This window comes from Stegostoma tigrinum, chromosome 2 (genome assembly GCF_030684315.1).
Source record: "Stegostoma tigrinum isolate sSteTig4 chromosome 2, sSteTig4.hap1, whole genome shotgun sequence".
Taxonomy (NCBI): Eukaryota; Metazoa; Chordata; class Chondrichthyes; order Orectolobiformes; family Stegostomatidae; genus Stegostoma; species Stegostoma tigrinum.
In genome coordinates, this window is record NC_081355.1 from 161625677 (window position 1) to 161653280 (window position 27604).

Genomic DNA, 27604 nt, shown 5'->3' on the forward strand with positions numbered 1-27604 from the left:
AGGAACAGGCCCTTCGGCCCTCCAAGTCTGCGCCGATCAAGATCCTCTGTCTAAACCTGTCTTCTATTTTCTAACGGTCTGTGTCCATTTGCCCCCTGCCCATCCATGTACCTGTCCAAATATATCTTAAAAGACACTATCGTGTCTGCGTCTACCACCTCCGCTGGCAACGCGTTCCAGGTACCCAGTTCCAGGTACCCACCACCCTCCGCGTAAAGAACTTTCCCCGCATATCTCCCATAAACTTTCCTCCTCTCACTTTGAACCACCTAATCTACATATCCCTGAACACTACAGGCAATTTGACATGGCCAATCCACCCTAGCCTGGACATCTTTGGACTGTGGGAGGAAACTGGAGAACCTGGAAGGAAACCGTACAAAACACTAGTGCGGCCTCATTTGGAATATTTCATACAGTTCTGGTCGCCCCATTACAGGAAGGATGTGGAAGCATTGGAAAAGGTGCAGAGAAGATTTACCAAGATGTTGCCTGGTCTGGAGCGAAGGCCTTATGAAGAAAGGCTGAGGGACTTGGGTCCGTTCTCATGGGCGAGAAGGAGGCTAAGAGGGGATTTAAAAGAGACATAGAAGATGATCAGATAGGGTGGACAGTGAGAGTCTTTTTCTGAGGATGATGACTTCAGCTTGTACGAGGGGGCATAGCTACAAATTGAGGGGTGATAGATTTAAGACAGATGTCAGAGGCAGGTTCTTTACTCAGAGAGTGGAAAGGGCGTGGAACACTCTGCCTGTCAATGTAGTTAACTCAGCCACATTAGGGGCATTTAAACAGTCCTTGGATAAGCATATGGATAATGATGGGATAGTGTAGGGGGAGGGGCTTAGAGGAGTTCACAGGTCGGCGCAACATCGAGGGCCAAAGGGCCTGTTCTGTGCTGTACTGTTCTATGTTCTAACCCACACAGACACGGGGAGAATATGTAAACTCGACACAGACAGTCGCCTGAGGGTGGAATCGAACCTGGTTCTGAGAGGCAGGAGTACTAACCACTGAGCCACCGTGCTGCCCCAAACTTAGTTTGTCATGGGACTGTTAGAGTCTCCTCCTACTGTTCATAGAAAATTACTGGAAAAACTCAACAGGTCTGGCAGCATAGCCCTGAGAGCATCCCGATGGGAGATGGATTGGTAAATCCTTGGTAAAGGCGAGGTGACTGGAGCCCACAAACTGGAAATTCTGAAACTAGTATAAAGCATCAGAGGAATTTCAGATGGGCAGGGATTGGATCAGGGGAGAAAAGATCGAGTCAAGGTAGGAAGAGAAAAGTGCACTCTGAAAGAAGTTTGCAAGCGTAGACCATCTGCACTCTGTACAGTGCAAATGACAACGCTTTCCAGTCGCCAACCGTTTTAACTCCACCCATACCCACCCTGGGAGACTTGTCCATCTCCCACCTCACTGACCAATCCCCTCCAGTCCCTATCTGCATTCACCTGTCACCATCCCACCTGCCTTCTCCACTCCACCCCTCCTCTGTCTATTTATTTCCCAGCTCCCTTCCCCCTCCACATTTCTGAAGAAGGGTCCCAAACTGAAATGTCAACTTTCCTGCTCCACTGTAACTGCCTGGCCAGCTGTGTTTCTCCAGCTCCATGCTGTGTTGTTGGTCACAATCTTTGAATTGGGCTAACCATTTCCAGCATCGTTCCAGCCAGTATATGGGAAGCTTAGCTCATTTAATCTTGCTGCCAAAGACTGACTGGCTGATTTATTGTTGCCACAGATACAGGCAGTTTGTACCAAGCAAAGTACATCAGGGTAACAGAATGGAGCGTAGAATAGTGTTCCAGCCACAGAGAGAGAGAGTGAGAGATCAGAATTAAAATTTGAATTCAGAAGTCTGATCATGGTGAGGAAGAGGTTATTTTTGAATGTATTCATGCTTGAATTCAAACTTTTATGTCTTCTGACCGATGGAAGAGTATAACCTGGTTGGAGAGTTCTTTGATTTTGATGTTTGTTTTCCCAAAGCAATGGGAAGTATACGTAGAGTCAGTAGATGGAAGGGTGGTTTGCATGAAGGACTGATCTATGTTCATGACTCTCTGTAGTTTTTTTGAGGTCTTGGGAAGACCAATTGCCAAACCACACTGCAATGCGTTCAGATAGGATGCTTTCTGTGATGCATCTATAAACGTTGGTAAGAGTCCTTATGGACATGCCAAATTTCCTTAGCCTCCTAAGGAAGTAGAGATGTTGTTGTGCTTTCTTTAACTTCACGCTGACGTGAGTGGACCAGGATTGATTATTGGTGATGATTATTCCCAGGAATTTGATGCTGTCAACCATCTGCATCTCAGCAACATTGGTGCAGACAGGGGCGTGCTGCCCACTCGCTTCCTGAAGTCTCTTGTTTTGCTGATGCTGGTGAAGTGATTGTTGCCTTTACACCACGCCGCTAAGCACTCCATCTCTTTCCTGTATTTTGGCCCGTCACTGTTTGAGATCTGACCGACAACTGTAGTGTCATCAGCAAACTTACAAATGGAGTTGCGGTGGAATTTTGCCACAGTCATGATTCAGCCCAGTATGTGGGCGAATGACATTGGGACAGATGAAAAGCAATGATTAATTCTTCTGACAGCTTGTGGACCCCAGCTTTTTTTGGTTATTAGGAATGTAACCTTCCATGAGGCACCATGTACTAAAACCTTTCAAGAGTTTACACATTTAGTTCAGGAATATTATGACCCAAGCCGCCTCTAGTTCTGAGATGCTATTGGTTTTACTCAGCTGTTGAGAACCAGGGCAATCCGTATTGGGATTTTTTGACCAGGTTAAGACAACTAGCAGAGGCACATGACTTGTTAATTCTGAGACCCCATTTGGTGTAAGGAATTAATGATGTAACCATGCAAAAGTGCCTACTAGCTGAAGCCCAACTGGACTTCACACAGGCACTGCAACAGGTTTTACCATTGGAAAATGCAGCAAATGGCGCATATTAGTTGCAGGTACAGAAGAGGATGCCTTTGCCAGTCTGACAGAACTTAGGGAATACTGTTGAAAGCAATTGCACAGCCTCAATCAGGACATATCCTGAACAAAGGAACTCTGGGTCAGTCCACAGCAAAACTCCAAAACAAAGCCAACCTTTGGTTAAACAGTAAAAACTTCCTTCAGGTTCTGGGCTGGCAAGTGACTGTAGTTGCTGCTGGTATGCAACTCGAAACAGTAAGAATCCCACTAGACCTAAATTGAGTAAGAGAACTCACATGCCAGTATCCAGGGGAGTGCACACCCCGGAAAGCAGATGGTGAAATTTGAATTCAATAAATGTCTGGAATTAAGAGTTTAGTGATGACCATGAATCCATTTTCAATTGTTGGGAAAAACCCATCTGGTTCATTAATGCCTTCTAGGGAAGGAGACTGCCGTCTGGCCTACATGTGATTCTAGACCCACAGCGATGTAGTTGAATCTTAACTGCCCTCTGCGTAATTAGAGATGGGCAATAAATGCTGGCCCAGCCAGCGATGCCCCCATTGTGTGAATGAATGAAGGGACCAGTCTAAATTCTGGCTTGGGTAGTACCGGTTGCATCGATCGTGAAGCCTGATGTATTGGCTTGGCCTTGTGGGGAGTTTAAATGAATAATAAACTGCTTTTCCCAGCTGGATGAAGACCCAATCCCTTGCAGAGAGGACTTATAGGCAAAGCTGGCCGAGGTGAGTTTTCCTTCACAAAGCTGGACATGAGCCATGTGTACTTGCAGATGCGGTTAAATGAGGACTCCCAGAAGTATGATCCAGTTAATACCCATAAGGGTTTGTGCCAATGTACAAGAGTGGCATTTGGGATGTGGTCAGCTTGTGCCATTTTTCAGTGGTAGATGGAGAACATTTTACACCATTTAACCTGGGTCCCCTAGTATGTACATGATGCGCAAATACAGGGAAGACCAACAAGGAGCACTTAGAGAACTTGGACATGGTTCCTAAATGTTTCTCACAAGGAGGCATAAACCTTAGTGAATAAAATGTGTTCCAGACCACCCCCCCCACGTGACCTTCTTGGGCTACTGAATGACATCCCGTGACCCTTCCTCAGAACAATCCTAAGGAAGGGTCATTAGACCCAAAACATTAACTCTGATTTCTCTCCACGAATGCTGCCAGACCTGCTGAGCTTTTCCAGCAATTTTCTGTTTTTGTTTCTGACTTACAGCTTCCGCAGTTTTTTTTTTCAGCACAGTACAGACCCTTCAGCCCACAATGTTGTGCCGACCTATTAACCTACTCTAAGATGCAGCTAGCCTGCATACCTCTAATTTTACTGTCATCCATGTGCCTATCCAAGAGTCATTTAAATATCCCTAATGTATCTGAATCTACCGTCTGATGGGGAGGTGATGGCCTACTGGTATTATCGCTGGACGGTTAATTCAGAGACCCAGATAATGTTCTGGGGACCCGGGTTCAAATCCCACCACGGCAGATGGTGGAATTTGAATTCAATAAAGTATCTGGAATTGAGGGTCTAGTGATGACAGTGAATCCAGTGTCAATTGTTGTCCAAACCCATCTGGTTCACTAATGTCCTTTAGGGAAGGAAACTGCCATCCCTACCTGGTCTGGCCTACGTGTGACTCCAGACCCACAGCAATGTGGTTGACTCTTAGCTGCCCTCTGGGCAATTCAGGATGGGCAATAAATACCTGGTCAGCGACACCTTCATCCCGTGAGTGAATAAAGTTTTAAAAAACCAGCACTGCTGGCAGTGCGATCCACACACCCACCATTCTGTAGTATCTCCTCCTGTTAGTGCTGCTTTCTTCTGACAGGCACAAATCTGTCTGCGTATGTTCTTCTATCCCCCTCTCACTGTTTGGGGGTCTACTGCATACTCTTATCCATGTGACTGTCCCTTTTTATTCCAAAACTCACCTCATGAAGCTCGTTGGTTAGCCTATTGACCAATGCTGCTTGGCCCCCTCCTTTTTAGTCCCCCACACGATCCTGCCTGAAAATTCTATATCCCGGGATACTGAGCTGCCAATCCTGCCCCTCTGTGCTGCCTGTCGTTCATCTCCCTTGTTTGCAATACTCCATGTGTTGCAATATAAGCAGCTAAACCCTGAATATTTCCTTTGCTGCATGTTTTTTAATCCCCATTTCTTTTGCCTTTCTAAATTGCTGACCACATAATGGCTGGCACACTGGTTAGCACTGCAGCCTCTCAGCACCAGGGACCCAGGTTCATTTCTTACCCTCGGTTAACTGTGGAGTTTGCACATTCTCCCCGTGTCTCCATGTGTTTCCTCCGGGGGCTCCAGTTTCCTCCCACAGTCCAAGGATGTGCAGGTTCAGTGGATTGGCCATGCCAAATTGCCGGTAGGGATGTGTAGATTAGGTGGTTTATAGGGGGATGGTTCTGGGTGGGATGCTCTGAGGCTCGTTGTGGACGAGTTGGGCCGAAGGGCCTGTTTCCACACTGTAGGGATTCTCTCTGATAACTCACCAATGTTGTACCTCCTGTCCTCTGATCTGAATGGGACCTATCGCAGGCCTACGCTGTGGTTCCCATTCCCCTGCCAGACCAGTTTAAAACCTCCCCAACAGAACTACAGGCATGCAAGATTCTTAGGGGACTTGACCGTTTTGTTAGTGAGAGGTTTCCCCACCTTGTGGGAGAGTCTAGGACGAGATGACACAAGGGGTAGGTGATATAAGACCAAGACAAGGAGATATATCTTTTCTCAAAATTGGATGAATCTGTAGAATCCTCGACTGCAGGGATCATTAAAAGTTTCATGGCTGAGGTTCACAAATTTTTAATCAGAAAGGGAATCAAGTGGAGAAGCCAGGAAAGTCAAGTTTATTCACTTGTGGGATGTTAGCATCTCTGGCTAGGCCAGCATTTGTTGTCCATCCCTAATTGCCCAGAGGGCAATCAAAAGCTAAAAGAAACTAGTGAATCCAAGTGGACTTTGTCAAGAATTGACAATGGCTTAGTGATTGTAAATAGATACTTAATTCCAGATTCTTTATCAAATCTGGCCATCTGCCACAGTGTGCTTTATACCTGGGTCATCAGAACATTAACAGTCTAGCGATAATATCCCTAGGCTTCTACTTCCTGTGGCGATCTCACATAATCCCGTCGATTGGTTTATTTCTGCTCCTGTGTCGTATGGTCTTAATGAATACGAGGGCAGGTTAGAGTTGTCTTGAGTCTGAGCCCTCTTTCACTTGGTACTGTTCTATGGCTGACTGGACCATGCCTCACATTGTCTGCAACACAGTGAAGGCATATTGGGACCAGACTGTATTTCTGACAGGGGCAATCGCCCTCCGCTTCCTGCCCCCTCGTGCTCTTTTTCCTCCCCCCCCCGCCCATCTCTTTTCCCACCGACATGCCCCTCTCTCTCCTACACCCCCCCCACTTTCCCTCCACGCCCACCTCCTCCCTCTCGCCCTGTCCCCCACTCTGCCTGTCTCTTCCTGTGTGTGTGATGCTGAGTAGAGTGCTCAGATGGAGTGATGGTAGGATCCAGCTGCTTTTAAACTCATGCTGTGTCTTTCCTTTGTTTAGTCTCCAGACTTCCTGGATGATGTAATGTACATGGATGATGGCAGCACTTCAGGTGAGAGCTTCCCGCGCCCCAGGTCAGTTATTCTTTCACAATCATTTCCGGAAATGTGCTGACACATTTCTGGGAGCAGGTGGGATTGAAGCTGGGTCTCCTAGTGCGGAGGTAGGGGTACTCCCACTGAACCACCGAAGCCCATGTACCCAGGGTATGGTTCTCATGGTGAGTGGGTGGGGGCAATAGCGATGAGCTGTTGGAGTGAGCTCAGTGCGTGGCCAGAACAGCAGCCCTCCCACCCCCCCCACCCCCTAACCAGAGAGGGCCACTGACCCACCTCATGAGGCACACAGACCCTACAACCAAATTACCCACCCCCCCATCCACAACCCCCCACACATGCCGGCCACGCACCCAGAGACAGAGGGATGCTGTCCTGCCCACGTGCATGCACTCCCACCCATGCACACGTGCCCCCCCATAACCCCACCCCCCACACATCCCCACTACCCCCTCCCTCCCCCATACCCTGCCCCCACATTTCTCCACTACCCCCTCCCTCCCCCATACCCCTGCCCCCACATTTCTTCACTTCTCCCCCATACCGCCACCCCCATACCCCTGCCCCCACACTTCCCCACTACTCCCTCCCTCCCCCATATCCCCGCCCCCACATTTCCCCACTCCTCCCCCTCCCCCATACTCCTGCCCCACTCTTGCTCCCCCATACCCCGCCCCCAAATTTTCCCCCTCCCTCTCCCCCTCCATACCCCCGCCCCCACATTTCCCCACTCCCTCAGCCCACTGTCCTCCCCATAACCATCACCCACTCTACCCCACGCTCACTGTCCCCCTTCACCCCATGCCCACTCCCCTGATCACCGCACTCCCCCCACCCCTTTGCCTGTGACTGTCACAGCTGAGATGACATGGCCAGTAGCGTCCCTGCCTTTGACCTTTGCCCTATACTGAGAGTCATTGAACTCCGTGTGAGTGAGGCTGCTGTCTGTCCGTCAGTCAGTGTGGGTTGTATCCTCACCAATAAATTCTCTGCTTGGCCTGCAATGGCACATCCTCCTGACACGCTTTGATCCTTTTACTTCAGGAGAGTCGCTGCTTTAAGGAGCTGTGGATTTGGGGTAGGGTAGACCTGGTGTGTGCACAGAGCCTGTGTTGGGGTTGGGATGGGCATTATGACCTGTCTGCACTTTAACCTGGATTTCCTGCCTTCAGCATGTGCTCACCCCTGTATGCATGTAGCAGGGACTGTTCACTCTGGGACACCTTAGCCTATTCCTCAATGGCTACAACACCTGCCCTCTTCCCCTCCTCCCTGCTCACCATCTAAAGGCCTAAACAGTTACCTGGGCCGCCTCCAATCTTGTGCTTTGTAGCCACTGTCCCCAGTGTGGCCGACTCTACATTGGAGAAACCAAACGCAGGCTGGGTCAGCGTTTTGCAGAACACCTCCGGCCTGTGAGCAAATATGAGCCTGACCTTCCCATAGCCATTAACACGATATCCTGCTCGCATGCTCCATGTGTCTGTCCTCAGCATGCTGCAGTGCTCCAGTGAAGCACAATGCAAACGGGAGGAACTTCTGAAGAAGCGTCCTGACCCGAATTGTCGACTTTCCTGCTTCTCTGATGCTGCCTGGCCTGTTGTGTTCCTCCAACTCCACACTGTGCTACCTCATCTTCAGACTAGGCACTTTACAGCCTTCTGGACTTAGTATTCAGATTGTGAACCCACTCCTCCTCTTTGTTACATTCTGTGTCACCATGCCCTCCCTCCCCTCCCCCCAACCCCAGTGTGACAGTCTATTCTGCCATTCTCACATTCCAATCACTTGATCTGAATTATCAACATCCTTGCCCCCCTCAGCACTCCTCTACCCTCTTCCCTCCCACCCCACACCACTGCATGCATGCTGCCTGACCTGCTGTGATCTCCAGCATGTTTTGTTTTTACCCCAGAGTGAGTAGGATTGGCAGAGAGCTACTGGAGGAGGTGCACAATAAGAGCTTGTTCTGCCTGCAATACCCATCTAAAAACAAACGTTAAAGAAGCTTAGATCAGAGGTCAGCATCACTATTCTGTCTACATGCCTACAGTTCATAATCTGAGAGTAACTTTACCCAAAGTCTAACAGCATCTTTCTTTGAGTTTAAATTATCTCCTAATATTCAGCAACCTTTTTTGGAGGACAGATTTCCTTTCCCCTTTGTGTGAAGGTCAGTGTCCCACTATCAACCCTGATCAGCCTGACTGAGACTTCACTTTCTCCTTGTTTGCCCAGATAGAGATTGATAATTTGAGTATCGCTGAAAGGTAAAGTCACTTGCTGGCAAGATTTTTGTCTTGCACTCAACAAGACAATTTGTAAGAAGCTCAGACACAAGGGAAGACAGCATCTATACTGCATGAGAGGAGAGGACTGATTGGCTGGAAAAAGGGCTGTTATTGGTTGAGGTGTTGCCATGGAGAATGCAGCCATTAGTCAACTGCCAAACTTTTTTTAAAATCAGGCAAGTTGGCTCTGGCCGGGGTATTGCCCTGAGTAATGAACCAATGGATAACAGCAAGTGTGTCACTCAGAACTGACAACAAGCCCAGCGTCCAGTGTGAAATTGGTTCTTCACACATTGAGGATTTTCTGAGCAATGTTGTCTGATTGTAGAATCACATTGTGTTTCAGCTTTGCCAGGTGTGGTCAGTAACTTGTTCCAAATAGACAAACAGATACCCTGTTTGATATAGAGATAGTAGGAACTGCCGGTGCTGGAGGATCTGAGATAACAGGGTGTGGAGCTGGATGAACACAGCAGGCCAAACAGCATCAGAGGAGAAGGAAATCGAGACCCTTCACGTCAGCTTTCCTGCTCCCCTGCTGCCTGGCCTGCTGTGTCATCCAACTCTATATTTGTGGTATCTCAGATTCTCCAGCATCTGCAGTTCCTACTGTGATAATGGGAACTGCAGATGCTGGAGAATCCAAGATAATAAAATGTGAGGCTGGATGAACACAGCAGGCCCAGCAGCATCTCAGGAGAACAGGCCCGAAACGTCAGCTTTTGTGCTCCTGAGATGCTGCTGGGCCTGCTGCGTTCATCCAGCCTCACATTTTATTATCTTGCAGTTCCTACTGTCTCTGTTTTCCAATCAACCTGTTTGGAGATATTATTACATGCCTCTGGAGCAGGAGGGGTTAAATCCAGGCCTTTCAGTCCATAGGTAGGGACACTGCCACTGCCACAAGACGACCCTTTTCTGCAAAGTGATAGCCTGCTGAAGCAACTGGCTCCACCTGTTAACCAATCAGAATCAGCCTACCTGGTTTAAAATTTAAACAGGGCTTGACAGTTAACTGTCAGTCATCATTCACTAAGGTCAGAAATGAGATAACACCAGGTCAGAGTCCAACGGGTTTATTTGAAAACACAAGCTTTTGGACCGTAGCCCCTTCATCGCCTGATGAAGGAACTACACTCCGAAAGCTTGTGATTTCAAATAAACCTGTTGGACAATAACCTGGTGTCATGTGATTTCTGACCTTGTCCACTGCAGCCCTGCATTGGCACCTCCACACCATCATTTCCTACCATAATCGATGTGGCAGTATTCCTTCCAAACAGAGTTCACTTGCTAACCAATCAGCACTCACCTTATTTATCATAAATACTGCTTTCCCTTTACTTTGGGAATGCTTGCAAATTGTACTGATGAGTTCAAGACAAATTGCTTTGATATAATTTTTTTAAGCAAAATTCAAAATTTGTACTCACCAAATGACAACTTGAAGGAATTTCTACCAATGCGAAAAGCTCCTTAATCGTAACTGGGTGACATTTAATGTTCCCCATTTGTAGAGATGCCAACCTCATCTGCACAACCTCTCACTGAAAGTTTCTCAATGGCATCGGCCTGCTGAAAGCACTCCACATTGTCTCTGAAGCTAGTGAGTCACAGATATGAAGCCCACCTCCAGAACAGGGTAATAACACCACCTAGCTCACAGTGTCCCCCCTGCACAAAGTAATACTGAGGTTCCTCAGCCATGGCAGTGTGATGTCCTCACCCATAGTGACGCCACCTTCCACAGAGATGCAGTCCTGTCAGTCCCATTCACCCACATTCTCCTCACATCCCTGCAAGTTCGCTTCCCTCAAATTCCTCTCCAATTTCGTCCTCTCTACCTCCATCCCAGAAAGACAGAGAGTATCAGATCATCACCATTCACTGCGTTTAAAAAAATCCCCAGGTCCTCATCTTCCCCATCTCTTTCCCAAAACCTTACATCTACGTCCCTCAGACCTTGTACAGCAGCGTAATTGTTCTTACCTACCTCTTCAAAACCTGTCGTTATTTGTACCTTAATGAGAACAACCTCAAATTCTCCAAACTAAACTGGTGATTAAAGTCCCTTATCCCTGGAATCATTCTGGGAAATCTCCCTGCACCGTCTCTGGGGCCCTCACATCCTTCCTAACAGGCAGGACCCCATGTGCTTTACTAACCACACTCCCAATGTATCTGCCACCTTCAAACCTCAATGTACATGAAGCCACAGGCCCTTCTGTCCCTGCAAATGTTTCAGAGTTGTCTCACTTTGTCAATATCCACCCCCTCCCCATCCCCTCACACTCTCCGTATTAAACTCCATCTGCCGCTTTGTTGGCTCAGTCTGTCAGCCTGTCTAGGTCATGGCACAGTCCGTTTGTGTCATGCTCACTGACATTTCTCTGAATTCGGTATCATTGGCAGTTTTTTTTTAGAAACGGAGCTCTGTATTCCAACACCTGAGCCGTTTATGTATTGCAGAAAGATCAATGTTCTCAGCACTGATTACTGGGTCTCCCGCTGTCTATCAGCCTCCAGTCTGAAAATTAACCTCCCACCACAACTCCCTGCGTTCTGCCCTTAGATCAGATTTGTCTTACCCAATCGAACACGTAGCTTTCTTTTTCATGAGGCTTAACTTTTGTTCACCAGCTCGTATGTGATACCTTGGCAAATATTTTTTAAAATTCCATTAAAAGGTTAAATTCTATTAGTCAGATATGAGCAGCATTTGATATGTACTGACCCAGCTCAATTAACAACAAGGTCTCCTTGGGGCCTGCCCATTCCTTTCCCCTGATTATTCTCTCAAATATTATCCTGAATTGATATTAAACTCACCAGCCCAACTGACCTGCGTTGTGGAATCTTGCTGTATATACATACATAAAGTAATCACTCAACAATACAAGTTGCTTGTGTGTGTGTGTGTGTGTGTGTGTGTGTGTGTGTGTGTTGTTTTAATGGTGGTCGTGATATTGTCAGCTAATCTGTAAGCATTAACCTCAGAGGGCCCCAGGCTCCGTAACTGGAGCCTTGTCTCCTATCGCAGGATTCCTCGTACCCCTTTGGCTCCACAAGCTGGCCTGGCCTTGCCTACTCGGTCCTTAGCTCACCCTTTGACCTCTTCTAATGATTTCTCTCTTTCTGTGTGTGATCTCTCTCCCCCTCAGTCACTCGGCTCGGTGAGGACAGCGAGGAGAGGGCGACTAACCGTCGGTTACCAGCACCGACCCCACTGGCCAGTACCACCGTGTACAACCACAAGCATTCATTACAGCGTCATGTGCGAAGTGCTGAGAGCACTGTGCCAACGTGAGAGGAGCCCTGACAAAAGGACACGCTGCCCTCCCAGCACCAAGTGCCCTCGCTCACACTTCACATCTTACAGACTCTGTGTTCTTTTCTGTTTTTAGGTGAATTGGATTTTAATTTCTGGCAGAGACTAATCCCGTAGGATTTTATACGGTTTTTAATGAGGAAGTGGGGTGGGAGGGTAGGGAAGAGGTTTGAGGTTCAAAGCCCTAATCTGCCTGTTGTAGTTTGATCCTGGGCTGCAGCTCTCCTCGCGCATGATCAGCAGGATGTGGAACTGCAGTTCGATCCTAGTGCTTCATAGTGGTGGCAGATTGTGTGTCTTGGGGTGTAGTTCATAAACCAGAGTGAGTAAAGCATTGCATGGACAAGGGGATAGTGCCAGGCTACCAGCTGGACCCTTGTGGGCCTGGGCAGGGGAGAGGGTGGGAGGGGAGGGGGGAGATTAGCAGATGGGTGGGGTTGGAGGCTGCATGAACCTGGAGGCACACCTACTCAACTTGGTAATGAAGCCACAAAGTCCCTGTGAGAGAAGAGGGGATCACTAGCCAAGGAGACCATGGCTGATGGAGCAGAGAATCAGAGGTTTGATTCAACTAAGGACTGCTTCCCTTCCCCTCCTTCCCGACCCCACCCTCTCAGCACTACTGGGGGAGGGAGCAGCAATGGCCAGACTCATCACAGCCTACGACAGTCTATCTACCACAAAGATAGGAGGGTGGCTGGTAGGCTAGTGATCACATTTAACACTAAAGCATATCAGGGTCCAGGGAAGGTCAAGCCTGCCTGGTTCAGCTCAAATCAGGGACAGAGATTGCATTCAATAACTAGTCAGCTGTGGATGGAGTCGTAACCAAGCACGCAGAGTTTATCGCTGGGGTCATCCTGTTGTGACCTTCTCCGAACCAGTGGGAGAATTTTTGGAGAGAATTGGGAGGTCAGTCATGCGCGGGGGGTGTGCGAATAGGCATTGTGGGCTGCGATGGGTGGTCCTGGGCCCACCGTCTATCTCTGTTCCCTCTCAGTGATGGAATGTGAGGAATAGGGGGTTTCCTGGAGTGTACTGTCAGTCAGCATTCTGTACATTGCTGCCCACTTCTCGTAGAGAAGTGATGGGTGATTGTAGGCCAGTGTGGATAATACATCTCCCACCTCACCATCTCCTTCCCAGCGATAGGATACAAGTTATCATTCTGGTTGTCCCCGGATCCTCGTCCCAGACCCACGCAAGTTTAGAATGTGCTGCTAATGGGATAAATTTGGTACAAATCATTTAGGGGCTTATTTGCAGGAAGTTGTTTTCAGTCGAACCGCATGGGGTACTAAGTGATCGGGACAGCCTGATGCAGGTTCTCCACTGGTTTCGCATTTTAATTATGAAACTGGAAAGACTTGTGTGTGGGAATCATTGGTGATCCCTGGACACAGCAGAGAGCCACTCTCACTACATTAAACAGGAGCAGTTTGCTGCTTCCTCTCTGCTCATCTCAGACTGGAACTCGTGAATTTGTACAACCAAAGACGTATATTTTGTGCTCCAGGGTTCATTAAAGTTTACTTTTCATTTTATAAACGACCATGGTGTTTTTCATTGCCTCTGGTTTGATCGGGGATTCCAAACTGCTGGGTCTTTGTACGTGACGTGCTTCTCTGAAAGGAAGACTTGTATTTGTGTGACATCTTTGACAAGAATAGTCCAAAGTAGAGGTACTTTGTAGCCAATATCATACTTTACAGCTCCCCTTATAGCTGCAGCAATGTAGTCAGAAATTACAGGAATAGCCCACAAGCTCGGACCAACTGGTATCAGAACATTTCCCCACCTGTATTCATCCCTCCAGATTATCTGCTTCTTCTGTTGCTCAATAAGACCATAATGATGTAGAAGTAGACCATTCAGCTCATCAAGTCTGCCAATCCATTCATTGAGATCTGATGATCCTCAAATCCACTTCCCTGCATTTCTTGATAACCCTCAATTCAGGAACTAATTTAAAATTTGGCCATCTCAGCCTTGAACGTGCTTAATGGCCCAGCTTTGACCGCCCTCTCTGGTAAAGAATGCCACAGATTCACTCCTTTTAGAAGAATTATCCTTTCAGCTGTCCTAAGGATCTTGTATGTTTCAGTAAGGCCACTTCTCAAATTTCTAAACACCAGTGAGTACAGACCCAATCTACTCAAAAGCTGTCCATAACACAGGGAGGTAATGGCCGAGTGGTATTGTCACTGGACCATTACAGATCCAGGTAATGTTCAGGGAGCCAGGGTTCAAATCTTGGCATGGCTAATGGCTAAATTTGGATTCAATAAAAACCTGAAATTAGGTGTCTAATGATTGCCATGAATTCATTGTTGATTGTTGGAAAATGCTGACATCCAGTTCGCTGACATCCCTTTGGGAATGAAACTGCCATCGTGTGCTGGCCACTGACGCCTTCGACATGTGAAGGAATAATAAAAAAGACAGTCCCTCTATATCCACGATTGGCCAAGTGAACCTTTTCTGGAAAGCCTCCAATACCAGTATATCTTCCTCGGATAACACACGCAAGTGTTTACAATACTCCAGCTGTCGTCTGCACATATTTTCTAAAGTTATATCTAATTCAATCTAACTGTGATCGTGGAAGGCAGGAGAATAATAGTCCTTCTCTGAGAAGGCAAGAGGAGGCGGCCATTCGGCTCAATTCTGTTTTACTATTAAATCAGACTCAGGCTTGAGGTCCCTTGCTATTGCTGCCTCAAGAAAATCAAGTCTTGTCTGAAAATTTGGTCTAATGCTGCATCCACAGGTGTTTGGGAGAGAGGGGTCCAGATTTTCACTGTCCATTGAGTGAAGTTCAGTCTGGAAGCTTGAATTAATTACTGCATCTTAACTTTATCTTACAAGTTATGTTCCAGCAAAGCTGCAAGAGCACATTTTGACTCACACCCACCACGTGGCAGCTCACATCAATTAAAAATATTGCTTCTGTTTATCAAGGTCTTTTTTATACACTTGATATGTAGCTGTTTCTGGCTGGTACTTGTTGCCTGTCCCCAGTTGCCCTTGAGAATGTGGTGGTGAACTGCCACTCGAACCTGTCAGTGTCGGTAAACCCATGGTGCCATCAGGAAGGAAATTGAGGATTTTGACCCAGTGACGGTGAGGGAACGGTGATACATTTCCAAGTCAGGATGGTGAGTGATTTGGAGGGGAATGTGCAGGGGGTGGTGTTCCCATGTACCTGCTGCCCTTGTCCTTCTCAATGGAAGTGGTTGCGGGTTTGGAAGGTGCTGCCTGAGGATCTTTGGTGAATTTCTGCAGAGCATCTTGTAGATAGTACACACTGCTGCGACTGAGCCTCGGTGGTGGAGGGAGTGGGATGTACAGGCACCTTCCAAACACACAATCACTACCATCCAGAAGGACAAGTGCAGCAGATACATGGGAACACCAGCCCCTGCAAGTTCCCCTCCAAACCACTCAGTATCCTGACTTGGAAATGTATCGCTGTTCCTTCACTGGGTCAAAATCCTGGAATTCCCTCCCTCAGGGCTTTGTGGGTCAACCTCCAACAGGAAGATTGCAGTGATTCAAGAAGGCAGCTCACCCCAACCTTCTCAAGGGACAATGAGGGACAGGCAATAAATGCTGGGCCCAGCCTGTGATGGCCAAATCCGATGAGTGAATTTGAGAAATGAAACGGAAATACATACTTTTAAGAAGCGCCGTTAGTCTGTGCTATTATTTACGACCTGGAGTTGTGCCTCGGCAAAAGATGGCTTCCCCAGCAGACTGTCACTCCTTAGGACAGTGCCCACTCCCTCAGCACTGACCCTCCGACAGTGCCCACTCCCTCAGCACTGACCCTCCGACAGTGCCCACTCCCTCAGCACTGACCCTCCGACAGTGTCCACTCCCTCAGCACTGACCCTCTGACAGTGCCCACTCCCTCAGCACTGACCCTCCGACAGTGCCCACTCCCTCAGCACTGACCCTCTGACAGTGCCCACTCCCTCAGCACTGACCCTCTGACAGTGCGGCGCTCCCTCAGCACTGACCCTCTGACAGTGCCCACTCCCTCAGCACTGACCTTCCGACAGTGCGGCGCTCCCTCAGCACTGACCCTCCGACAGTGCCCACTCCCTCAGCACTGACCCTCCGACAGTGCCCACTCCCTCAGCACTGACCCTCTGACAGTGCCCACTCCCTCAGCACTGACCTTCCGACAGTGCCCACTCACTCAGTACTGACCCTCCGACAGTGCCCACTCCCTCAGCACTGACCCTCCGAGAGTGCCCACTCACTCAGTACTGACCCTCCGACAGTGCCCGCTCCCTCAGCACTGACCCTCTGACAGTGCCCACTCCCTCAGCACTGACCTTCCGACAGTGCCCACTCCCTCAGCACTGACCCTCCGACAGTGCCCACTCCCTCAGCACTGACCCTCCGACAGTGCCCACTCCCTCAGCACTGACCCTCCGACAGTGCCCGCTCCCTCAGCACTGACCCTCCGACAGTGCCCGCTCCCTCAGCACTGACCCTCCGACAGTATCCGCTTCCTCAGCACTGACCCTCCGACAGTGCCCGCTCCCTCAGCACTGACCCTCCGACAGTATCCGCTTCCTCAGCACTGACCCTCCGACAGTATCCGCTTCCTCAGCACTGACCCCCCGACAGTGCCCACTCCCTCAGCACTGACCCCCCGACAGTGCCCACTCCCTCAGCACTGACCCTCCGACAGTGCCCGCTCCCTCAGCACTGACCCTCTGACAGTGCCCACTCCCTCAGCACTGACCCTCCGACAGTGCCCGCTACCTCAGCACTGACCCTCCGACAGTGCCCGCTCCCTCAGCACTGACCCTCCGACAGTGCCCACTCCCTCAGCACTGACCCTCCGACAGTGCCCGCTCCCTCAGCACTGACCCTCCGACAGTGCCCACTCCCTCAGCACTGACCCTCTGACAGTGCCCGCTCCCTCAGCACTGACCCTCCGACAGTGCCCACTCCCTCAGCACTGACCCTCCGACAGTGCCCACTCCCTCAGCACTGACCCCCCGACAGTGCCCACTCCCTCAGCACTGACCCCCCGACAGTGCCCAATTCCCTCAGCACTGACCCCCCGACAGTGCCCGCTCCCTCAGCACTGACCCCCCGACAGTGCCCACTCCCTCAGCACTGACCCTCCGACAGTGCCCACTCCCTCAGCACTGACCCCCCGACAGTGCCCACTCCCTCAGCACTGACCCTCCGACAGTATCCGCTTCCTCAGCACTGACCCTCTGACAGTATCCGCTCCCTCAGCACTGACCCTCCGACAGTATCCGCTTCCTCAGCACTGACCCTCCGACAGTGCCCACTCCCTCAGCACTGACCCTCCGACACTGCCCACTCCCTCAGCACTGACCTTCTGACAGTGTCCGCTTCCTCAGCACTGACCCCCCGACGGTGCCCACTCCCTCAGCACTGACCCTCCGACAGTGCCCAATTCCCTCAGCACTGACCCCCCGACAGTGCCCAATTCCCTCAGCACTGACCCTCCGACAGTGCCCACTCCCTCAGCATTGACCCTCCGACAGTGCCCGCTCCCTCAGCACTGACCGTCCGACAGTGTCCGCTCCCTCAGCACTGACCCTCCGACAGTGCCCAATTCCCTCAGCACTGACCCTCCGACAGTGCCCACTCCCTCAGCATTGACCCTCCGACAGTGCCCGCTCCCTCAGCACTGACCCTCCGACAGTGTCCGCTCCCTCAGCACTGACCCTCCGACAGTGCCCGCTCCCTCAGCACTGACCCTCCGACAGTGCCCGCTCCCTCGGCACTGACCCTCCGACAGTGCCCGCTCCCTCGGCACTGACCCTCCGACAGTGCCCGCTCCCTCGGCACTGGCCCTCCGACAGTGCCCACTCCCTCGGCACTGACCCTCCGACAGTGCCCGCTCCCTCGGCACTGACCCTCCGACAGTGCCCAATTCCCTCAGCACTGATCCTCCGACAGTGCCCAATTCCCTCAGCACCGACCCTCCGACAGTGCCTGCTCCCTCAGCACTGACCCTCCGACAGTGCCCAATTCACTCAGCACTGACCCTCCGACAGTGCCCACTCCCTCAGCACCGACCCTCCGACAGTGCCCACTCCCTCAGCACTGACCCTCTGACAGTGCCCGCTCCCTCAGCACTGACCCTCTGACAGTGCCCGCTCCCTCAGCACTGACCCTCTGACAGTGCCCGCTCCCTCAGCACTGACCCTCCGACAGTGCAGCACTCCCTCAGCACTGACCCTCCGACAGTGCCCACTCTCTGCACTGATCCTCCGATAGTGCCCGCTCCCTTAGCACTGACCCTCTGACAATGCGACGCTCCCTCAGCACTGATCGTCTGACATTGCGGCACTCCCTCAGCATTGACCCTCCAACAGTGAGGCACTCCCTCAGCACTGACCCGCCAACAGTGCCCACTCCCTCAGCACTGACCTTCCGACAGTGCGGCGCCCCCTCAGCAATGACCCTCCGACAGTGCCCACTCCCTCAGCACTGACCCGCCAACAGTGCCCACTCCCTCAGCACTGACCCTCCGACAGTGCAGCACTCCCTCAGCAGTGACCCTCCGACAGTGCGGCGCTCCCTCAGCACTGACCCGCCAACAGTGCCCACTCCCTCAGCACTGACCCTCCGACAGTGCGGCGCTCCCTCAGCACTGACCCGCCAACAGTGCCCACTCCCTCAGCACTGACCCTCCGACAGTGCAGCGCTCCCTCAGCACTGACCCTCCGACAGTGCGGCGCTCCCTCAGCACTGACCCTCCGACAGTGCGGCGCTCCCTCAGCACTGACCCTCCGACAGTGCGGCGCTCCCTCAGCACTGACCCTCCAACAGTGAGGCACTCCCTCAGCACTGACAATCTGACAGTGCCTGCCCCCTCAGCAATGACCCTCCGACAGTGCCCACTCCCTCAGCACTGACCCGCCGACAGTGCCCACTCCCTCAGCACTGACTCTCCGACAGTGCGACGCCACCTCAGCACTGACCCTCTGACAGCGCAGTACTCCCTCAGCACTGACCCTCCGACACTGTCAACTCCCTCAGCACTGACCCTCCGACAGTGCAACACTCCCTCAGCACTGACCCTCCAACAGTGCCCACTCCCTCAGCACTGACCCTCCGACAGTGCGGCGCTCCCTCAGCAGTGACCCTCCGACAGTGCGGCACTCCCTCAGCACTGACTTTCTGACAGTGCCCACTCCCTCAGCACTGACCCTCCGACAGTGCGGCGCTCCCTCAGCACTGACCTTCCGACAGTGCAGCACTCCCTCAGCACTGACCGTCTGACAGTGCCCGCTCCCTCAGCACTGACCCGCCAACAGCGCCCACTCCCTCAGCACTGACCTTCCGACAGTGCCCGCTCCCTCAGCACTGACGCGCCAACAGTGCCCGCTCCCTCAGCACTGACGCGCCAACAGTGCCCACTCCCTCAGCACTGTCCCTCCGACAGTGCGGCGCTCCCTCAGCACTGTCCCTCCGACAGTGCGGCGCTCCCTCAGCACTGTCCCTCCGACAGTGCGGCGCTCCCTCAGCACTGACCCTCCGACAGTGCCCACTCTTTCAGCACTGACACTCCGACAGTGCCCACTCCCTCAGCACTGACCCTCCGACGGTGCGGCACTCCCTCAGCACTGACACTCCGACCGTGCCCATTCCCTCAGCACTCACTCTCCGACAGTGCGACGGAACCTCAGCACTGACCCTCTGACAGCGCAATACTCCCTCAGCACTGACCCTCCGACAGTGCGACACTCCCTCAGCACTGACCTTCCGACAGTGCCCGTTCCCTCAGCACTGACCCTCCGACACTGCCAACTCCCTCAGCACTGACCCTCCGACACTGCCAACTCCCTCAGAACTGACCCTCCGACAGTGCGACACTCCCTCAGCGCTTACCTTCCGACACTGCCAACTCCCTCAGCACTGACCCTCCGACAGTGCCCACTCCCTCAGCACTGACCCCCCGACAGTGCCCACTCCCTCAGCACTGACCCCCCGACAGTGCCCAATTCCCTCAGCACTGACCCCCCGACAGTGCCCGCTCCCTCAGCACTGACCCCCCGACAGTGCCCACTCCCTCAGCACTGACCCTCCGACAGTGCCCACTCCCTCAGCACTGACCCCCCGACAGTGCCCACTCCCTCAGCACTGACCCTCCGACAGTATCCGCTTCCTCAGCACTGACCCTCTGACAGTATCCGCTCCCTCAGCACTGACCCTCCGACAGTATCCGCTTCCTCAGCACTGACCCTCCGACAGTGCCCACTCCCTCAGCACTGACCCTCCGACAGTGCCCACTCCCTCAGCACTGACCCTCCGACAGTGCCCACTCCCTCAGCACTGACCCCCCGACAGTGCCCACTCCCTCAGCACTGACCCTCCGACAGTATCCGCTTCCTCAGCACTGACCCTCTGACAGTATCCGCTCCCTCAGCACTGACCCTCCGACAGTATCCGCTTCCTCAGCACTGACCCTCCGACAGTGCCCACTCCCTCAGCACTGACCCTCCGACACTGCCCACTCCCTCAGCACTGACCTTCTGACAGTGTCCGCTTCCTCAGCACTGACCCCCCGACGGTGCCCACTCCCTCAGCACTGACCCTCCGACAGTGCCCAATTCCCTCAGCACTGACCCCCCGACAGTGCCCAATTCCCTCAGCACTGACCCTCCGACAGTGCCCACTCCCTCAGCATTGACCCTCCGACAGTGCCCGCTCCCTCAGCACTGACCGTCCGACAGTGTCCGCTCCCTCAGCACTGACCCTCCGACAGTGCCCAATTCCCTCAGCACTGACCCTCCGACAGTGCCCACTCCCTCAGCATTGACCCTCCGACAGTGCCCGCTCCCTCAGCACTGACCCTCCGACAGTGTCCGCTCCCTCAGCACTGACCCTCCGACAGTGCCCGCTCCCTCAGCACTGACCCTCCGACAGTGCCCGCTCCCTCGGCACTGACCCTCCGACAGTGCCCGCTCCCTCGGCACTGACCCTCCGACAGTGCCCGCTCCCTCGGCACTGGCCCTCCGACAGTGCCCACTCCCTCGGCACTGACCCTCCGACAGTGCCCGCTCCCTCGGCACTGACCCTCCGACAGTGCCCAATTCCCTCAGCACTGATCCTCCGACAGTGCCCAATTCCCTCAGCACCGACCCTCCGACAGTGCCTGCTCCCTCAGCACTGACCCTCCGACAGTGCCCAATTCACTCAGCACTGACCCTCCGACAGTGCCCACTCCCTCAGCACCGACCCTCCGACAGTGCCCACTCCCTCAGCACTGACCCTCTGACAGTGCCCGCTCCCTCAGCACTGACCCTCTGACAGTGCCCGCTCCCTCAGCACTGACCCTCTGACAGTGCCCGCTCCCTCAGCACTGACCCTCCGACAGTGCAGCACTCCCTCAGCACTGACCCTCCGACAGTGCCCACTCTCTGCACTGATCCTCCGATAGTGCCCGCTCCCTTAGCACTGACCCTCTGACAATGCGACGCTCCCTCAGCACTGATCGTCTGACATTGCGGCACTCCCTCAGCATTGACCCTCCAACAGTGAGGCACTCCCTCAGCACTGACCCGCCAACAGTGCCCACTCCCTCAGCACTGACCTTCCGACAGTGCGGCGCCCCCTCAGCAATGACCCTCCGACAGTGCCCACTCCCTCAGCACTGACCCGCCAACAGTGCCCACTCCCTCAGCACTGACCCTCCGACAGTGCAGCACTCCCTCAGCAGTGACCCTCCGACAGTGCGGCGCTCCCTCAGCACTGACCCGCCAACAGTGCCCACTCCCTCAGCACTGACCCTCCGACAGTGCGGCGCTCCCTCAGCACTGACCCGCCAACAGTGCCCACTCCCTCAGCACTGACCCTCCGACAGTGCAGCGCTCCCTCAGCACTGACCCTCCGACAGTGCGGCGCTCCCTCAGCACTGACCCTCCGACAGTGCGGCGCTCCCTCAGCACTGACCCTCCGACAGTGCGGCGCTCCCTCAGCACTGACCCTCCAACAGTGAGGCACTCCCTCAGCACTGACAATCTGACAGTGCCTGCCCCCTCAGCAATGACCCTCCGACAGTGCCCACTCCCTCAGCACTGACCCGCCGACAGTGCCCACTCCCTCAGCACTGACTCTCCGACAGTGCGACGCCACCTCAGCACTGACCCTCTGACAGCGCAGTACTCCCTCAGCACTGACCCTCCGACACTGTCAACTCCCTCAGCACTGACCCTCCGACAGTGCAACACTCCCTCAGCACTGACCCTCCAACAGTGCCCACTCCCTCAGCACTGACCCTCCGACAGTGCGGCGCTCCCTCAGCAGTGACCCTCCGACAGTGCGGCACTCCCTCAGCACTGACTTTCTGACAGTGCCCACTCCCTCAGCACTGACCCTCCGACAGTGCGGCGCTCCCTCAGCACTGACCTTCCGACAGTGCAGCACTCCCTCAGCACTGACCGTCTGACAGTGCCCGCTCCCTCAGCACTGACCCGCCAACAGCGCCCACTCCCTCAGCACTGACCTTCCGACAGTGCCCGCTCCCTCAGCACTGACGCGCCAACAGTGCCCGCTCCCTCAGCACTGACGCGCCAACAGTGCCCACTCCCTCAGCACTGTCCCTCCGACAGTGCGGCGCTCCCTCAGCACTGTCCCTCCGACAGTGCGGCGCTCCCTCAGCACTGTCCCTCCGACAGTGCGGCGCTCCCTCAGCACTGACCCTCCGACAGTGCCCACTCTTTCAGCACTGACACTCCGACAGTGCCCACTCCCTCAGCACTGACCCTCCGACGGTGCGGCACTCCCTCAGCACTGACACTCCGACCGTGCCCATTCCCTCAGCACTCACTCTCCGACAGTGCGACGGAACCTCAGCACTGACCCTCTGACAGCGCAATACTCCCTCAGCACTGACCCTCCGACAGTGCGACACTCCCTCAGCACTGACCTTCCGACAGTGCCCGTTCCCTCAGCACTGACCCTCCGACACTGCCAACTCCCTCAGCACTGACCCTCCGACACTGCCAACTCCCTCAGAACTGACCCTCCGACAGTGCGACACTCCCTCAGCACTTACCTTCCGACACTGCCAACTCCCTCAGCACTGACCCTCCGACACTGCCAACTCCCTCAGAACTGACCCTCTGACAGTGCGGCACTCCCTCAGCACTGACCCTCTGACAGTGCGGCACTCCCTCAGCACTGACCCTCTGACAGTATCCGCTTCCTCAGCACTGACCCCCCGACAGTGCCCACTCCCTCAGCACTGACCTTCTGACAGTGCCCACTCCCTCAGCACTGACCCTCTGACAGTGTCCGCTTCCTCAGCACTGACCCCCCGACAGTGCCCACTCCCTCAGCACTGACCTTCTGACAGTGCCCGCTCCCTCAGCACTGACCCTCCGACAGTGCCCGCTTCCTCAGCACTGACCCCCCGACAGTGCCCACTCCCTCAGCACTGACCCTCTGACAGTGTCCGCTTCCTCAGCACTGACCCCCCGACAGTGCCCACTCCCTCAGCACTGACCTTCTGACAGTGTCCGCTCCCTCAGCACTGACCCTCTGACAGTGCCCAATTCCCTCAGCATTGACCCTCCGACAGTGCCCAATTCCCTCAGCACTGACCCTCCGACAGTGCCCAATTCCCTCAGCACTGACCCTCCGACAGTGCCCAATTCCCTCAGCACTGACCCCCCGACAGTGCCCAATTCCCTCAGCACTGACCCTCCGACAGTGCCCAATTCCCTCAGCACTGACCCCCCGACAGTGCCCAATTCCCTCAGCACTGACCCTCCGACAGTGCCCAATTCCCTCAGCACTGACCCTCCGACAGTGCCCAATTCCCTCAGCACTGACCCTCCGACAGTGCCCAATTCCCTCAGCACTGACCTTCCGACAGTGCCCAATTCCCTCAGCACTGACCCTCCGACAGTGCCCAATTCCCTCAGCACTGACCCTCCGACAGTGCCCACTCCCTCAGCACTGACCCTCCGACAGTGCCCGCTCCCTCAGCACTGACCCTCCGACAGTGTCCGCTCCCTCAGCACTGACCCTCCGACAGTGCCCGCTCCCTCAGCACTGACCCTCCGACAGTGCCCGCTCCCTCGGCACTGACCCTCCGACAGTGCCCGCTCCCTCGGCACTGACCCTCCGACAGTGCCCGCTCCCTCGGCACTGGCCCTCCGACAGTGCCCACTCCCTCAGCACTGACCTTCTGACAGTATCCGCTTCCTCGGCACTGACCCCCCGACAGTGCCCACACCCTCAGCACTGACCCCCCGACAGTGCCCACACCCTCAGCACTGACCCTCCAACACTGCGGCATTCCCTCAGCACTGACCCTCCGACAGTGCCCAATTCCCTCAGCACTGACCCTCCGACAGTGCCCACTCCCTCAGCACTGACCCTCCGACAGTGCCCGCTCCCTCAGCACTGACCCTCCGACAGTGTCCGCTCCCTCAGCACTGACCCTCCGACAGTGCCCGCTCCCTCAGCACTGACCCTCCGACAGTGCCCGCTCCCTCAGCACTGACCCTCCGACAGTGCCCGCTCCCTCGGCACTGACACTCCGACAGTGCCCGCTCCCTCGGCACTGACCCTCCGACAGTGCCCGCTCCCTCGGCACTGGCCCTCCGACAGTGCCCACTCCCTCAGCACTGACCTTCTGACAGTATCCGCTTCCTCGGCACTGACCCCCCGACAGTGCCCACACCCTCAGCACTGACCCCCCGACAGTGCCCACACCCTCAGCACTGACCCTCCAACACTGCGGCATTCCCTCAGCACTGACCCTCCGACAGTGCCCAATTCCCTCAGCACTGACCCTCCGACAGTGCCCACTCCCTCAGCATTGACCCTCCGACAGTGCCCAATTCCCTCAGCACTGACCTTCCGACAGTGCCCAATTCCCTCAGCACTGACCCTCCGACAGTGCCCAATTCCCTCAGCACTGACCCTCCGACAGTGCCCACTCCCTCAGCACTGACCCTCCGACAGTGCCCGCTCCCTCAGCACTGACCCTCCGACAGTGTCCGCTCCCTCAGCACTGACCCTCCGACAGTGCCCGCTCCCTCAGCACTGACCCTCCGACAGTGCCCGCTCCCTCGGCACTGACCCTCCGACAGTGCCCGCTCCCTCGGCACTGACCCTCCGACAGTGCCCGCTCCCTCGGCACTGGCCCTCCGACAGTGCCCACTCCCTCAGCACTGACCTTCTGACAGTATCCGCTTCCTCGGCACTGACCCCCCGACAGTGCCCACACCCTCAGCACTGACCCCCCGACAGTGCCCACACCCTCAGCACTGACCCTCCAACACTGCGGCATTCCCTCAGCACTGACCCTCCGACAGTGCCCAATTCCCTCAGCACTGACCCTCCGACAGTGCCCACTCCCTCAGCACTGAACATCCGACAGTGCCCGCTCCCTCAGCACTGACCCTCCGACAGTGTCCGCTCCCTCAGCACTGACCCTCCGACAGTGCCCGCTCCCTCAGCACTGACCCTCCGACAGTGCCCGCTCCCTCAGCACTGACCCTCCGACAGTGCCCGCTCCCTCGGCACTGACACTCCGACAGTGCCCGCTCCCTCGGCACTGACCCTCCGACAGTGCCCGCTCCCTCGGCACTGGCCCTCCGACAGTGCCCACTCCCTCAGCACTGACCTTCTGACAGTATCCGCTTCCTCGGCACTGACCCCCCGACAGTGCCCACACCCTCAGCACTGACCCCCCGACAGTGCCCACACCCTCAGCACTGACCCTCCAACACTGCGGCATTCCCTCAGCACTGACCCTCCGACAGTGCCCAATTCCCTCAGCACTGACCCTCCGACAGTGCCCACTCCCTCAGCATTGACCCTCCGACAGTGCCCAATTCCCTCAGCACTGACCCTCCGACAGTGCCCAATTCCCTCAGCACTGACCCTCCGACAGTGCCCACTCCCTCAGCACTGACCCTCCGACAGTGCCCGCTCCCTCAGCACTGACCCTCCGACAGTGCCCGCTCCCTCAGCACTGACCCTCCGACAGTGCCCGCTCCCTCGGCACTGACCCTCCGACAGTGCCCGCTCCCTCGGCACTGACCCTCCGACAGTGCCCGCTCCCTCGGCACTGACCCTCCGACAGTGCCCGCTCCCTCGGCACTGGCCCTCCGACAGTGCCCGCTCCCTCGGCACTGACCCTCCGACAGTGCCCGCTCCCTCGGCACTGACCCTCCGACAGTGCCCGCTCCCTCGGCACTGACCCTCCGACAGTGCCCACTCCCTCGGCACTGACCCTCCGACAGTGCCCGCTCCCTCGGCACTGACCCTCCGACAGTGCCCAATTCCCTCAGCACTGACCCTCCGACAGTGCCCAATTCCCTCAGCACTGACCCTCCGACAGTGCCCACTCCCTCAGCACCGACCCTCCGACAGTGCCGGCTCCCTCAGCACTGACCCTCCGACAGTGCCCAATTCCCTCAGCACTGACCCTCCGACAGTGCCCACTCCCTCAGCACCGACCCTCCGACAGTGCCCACTCCCTCAGCACTGACCCTCTGACAGTGCCCGCTCCCTCAGCACTGACCCTCTGACAGTGCCCGCTCCCTCAGCACTGACCCTCTGACAGTGCCCGCTCCCTCAGCACTGACCCTCCGACAGTGCAGCACTCCCTCAGCACTGACCCTCCGACAGTGCGGCACTCCCTCAGCACTGACCCTCCGACAGTGCCCACTCTCTGCACTGATCCTCCGATAGTGCCCGCTCCCTTAGCACTGACCCTCTGACAATGCGGCGCTCCCTCAGCACTGACCCTCCGACAGTGCGACGCTCCCTCAGCACTGATCGTCTGACATTGCGGCACTCCCTCAGCATTGACCCTCCAACAGTGAGGCACTCCCTCAGCACTGACCCTCTGACAGTGCCCGCTCCCTCAGCACTGACCTTCCGACAGTGCCCACTCCCTCAGCACTGACCCGCCAACAGTGCCCACTCCCTCAGCACTGACCTTCCGACAGTGCGGCGCCCCCTCAGCAATGACCCTCCGACAGTGCCCACTCCCTCAGCACTGACCCGCCAACAGTGCCCACTCCCTCAGCACTGACCCTCCGACAGTGCAGCACTCCCTCAGCAGTGACCCTCCGACAGTGCGGCGCTCCCTCAGCACTGACCCGCCAACAGTGCCCACTCCCTCAGCACTGACCCTCCGACAGTGCGGCGCTCCCTCAGCACTGACCCGCCAACAGTGCCCACTCCCTCAGCACTGACCCTCCGACAGTGCAGCGCTCCCTCAGCACTGACCCTCCGACAGTGCGGCGCTCCCTCAGCACTGACCCTCCGACAGTGCGGCGCTCCCTCAGCACTGACCCTCCGACAGTGCGGCGCTCCCTCAGCACTGACCCTCCAAC

The 27604-nt window shown here is 55.0% G+C and overlaps 1 protein-coding gene across 12 annotated transcripts in view; it reads left to right on the top strand.

Moving 5' to 3' along the window:
* The window catches only part of scrib (scribble planar cell polarity protein), a 222455-nt gene extending 208674 nt beyond the window's left edge, over positions 1-13781 (top strand). For 10 of the 12 annotated variants that reach the window (XM_059640836.1, XM_059640869.1, XM_059640833.1 and 7 more), the window contains 2 exons: positions 6559-6610; positions 12067-13781. In XM_059640836.1, the coding sequence (XP_059496819.1) occupies positions 6559-6610; positions 12067-12212 (198 nt within the window). In that variant the 3' untranslated portion in view covers positions 12213-13781. Of the gene's footprint in view, positions 1-6558; positions 6611-7658; positions 7693-12066 lie in introns of all 12 variants that reach the window. The other 2 variants (XM_059640855.1, XM_059640863.1) reach the window with 1 other exon arrangement.
* The last annotated feature ends 13823 nt before the right edge of the window (positions 13782-27604 follow it).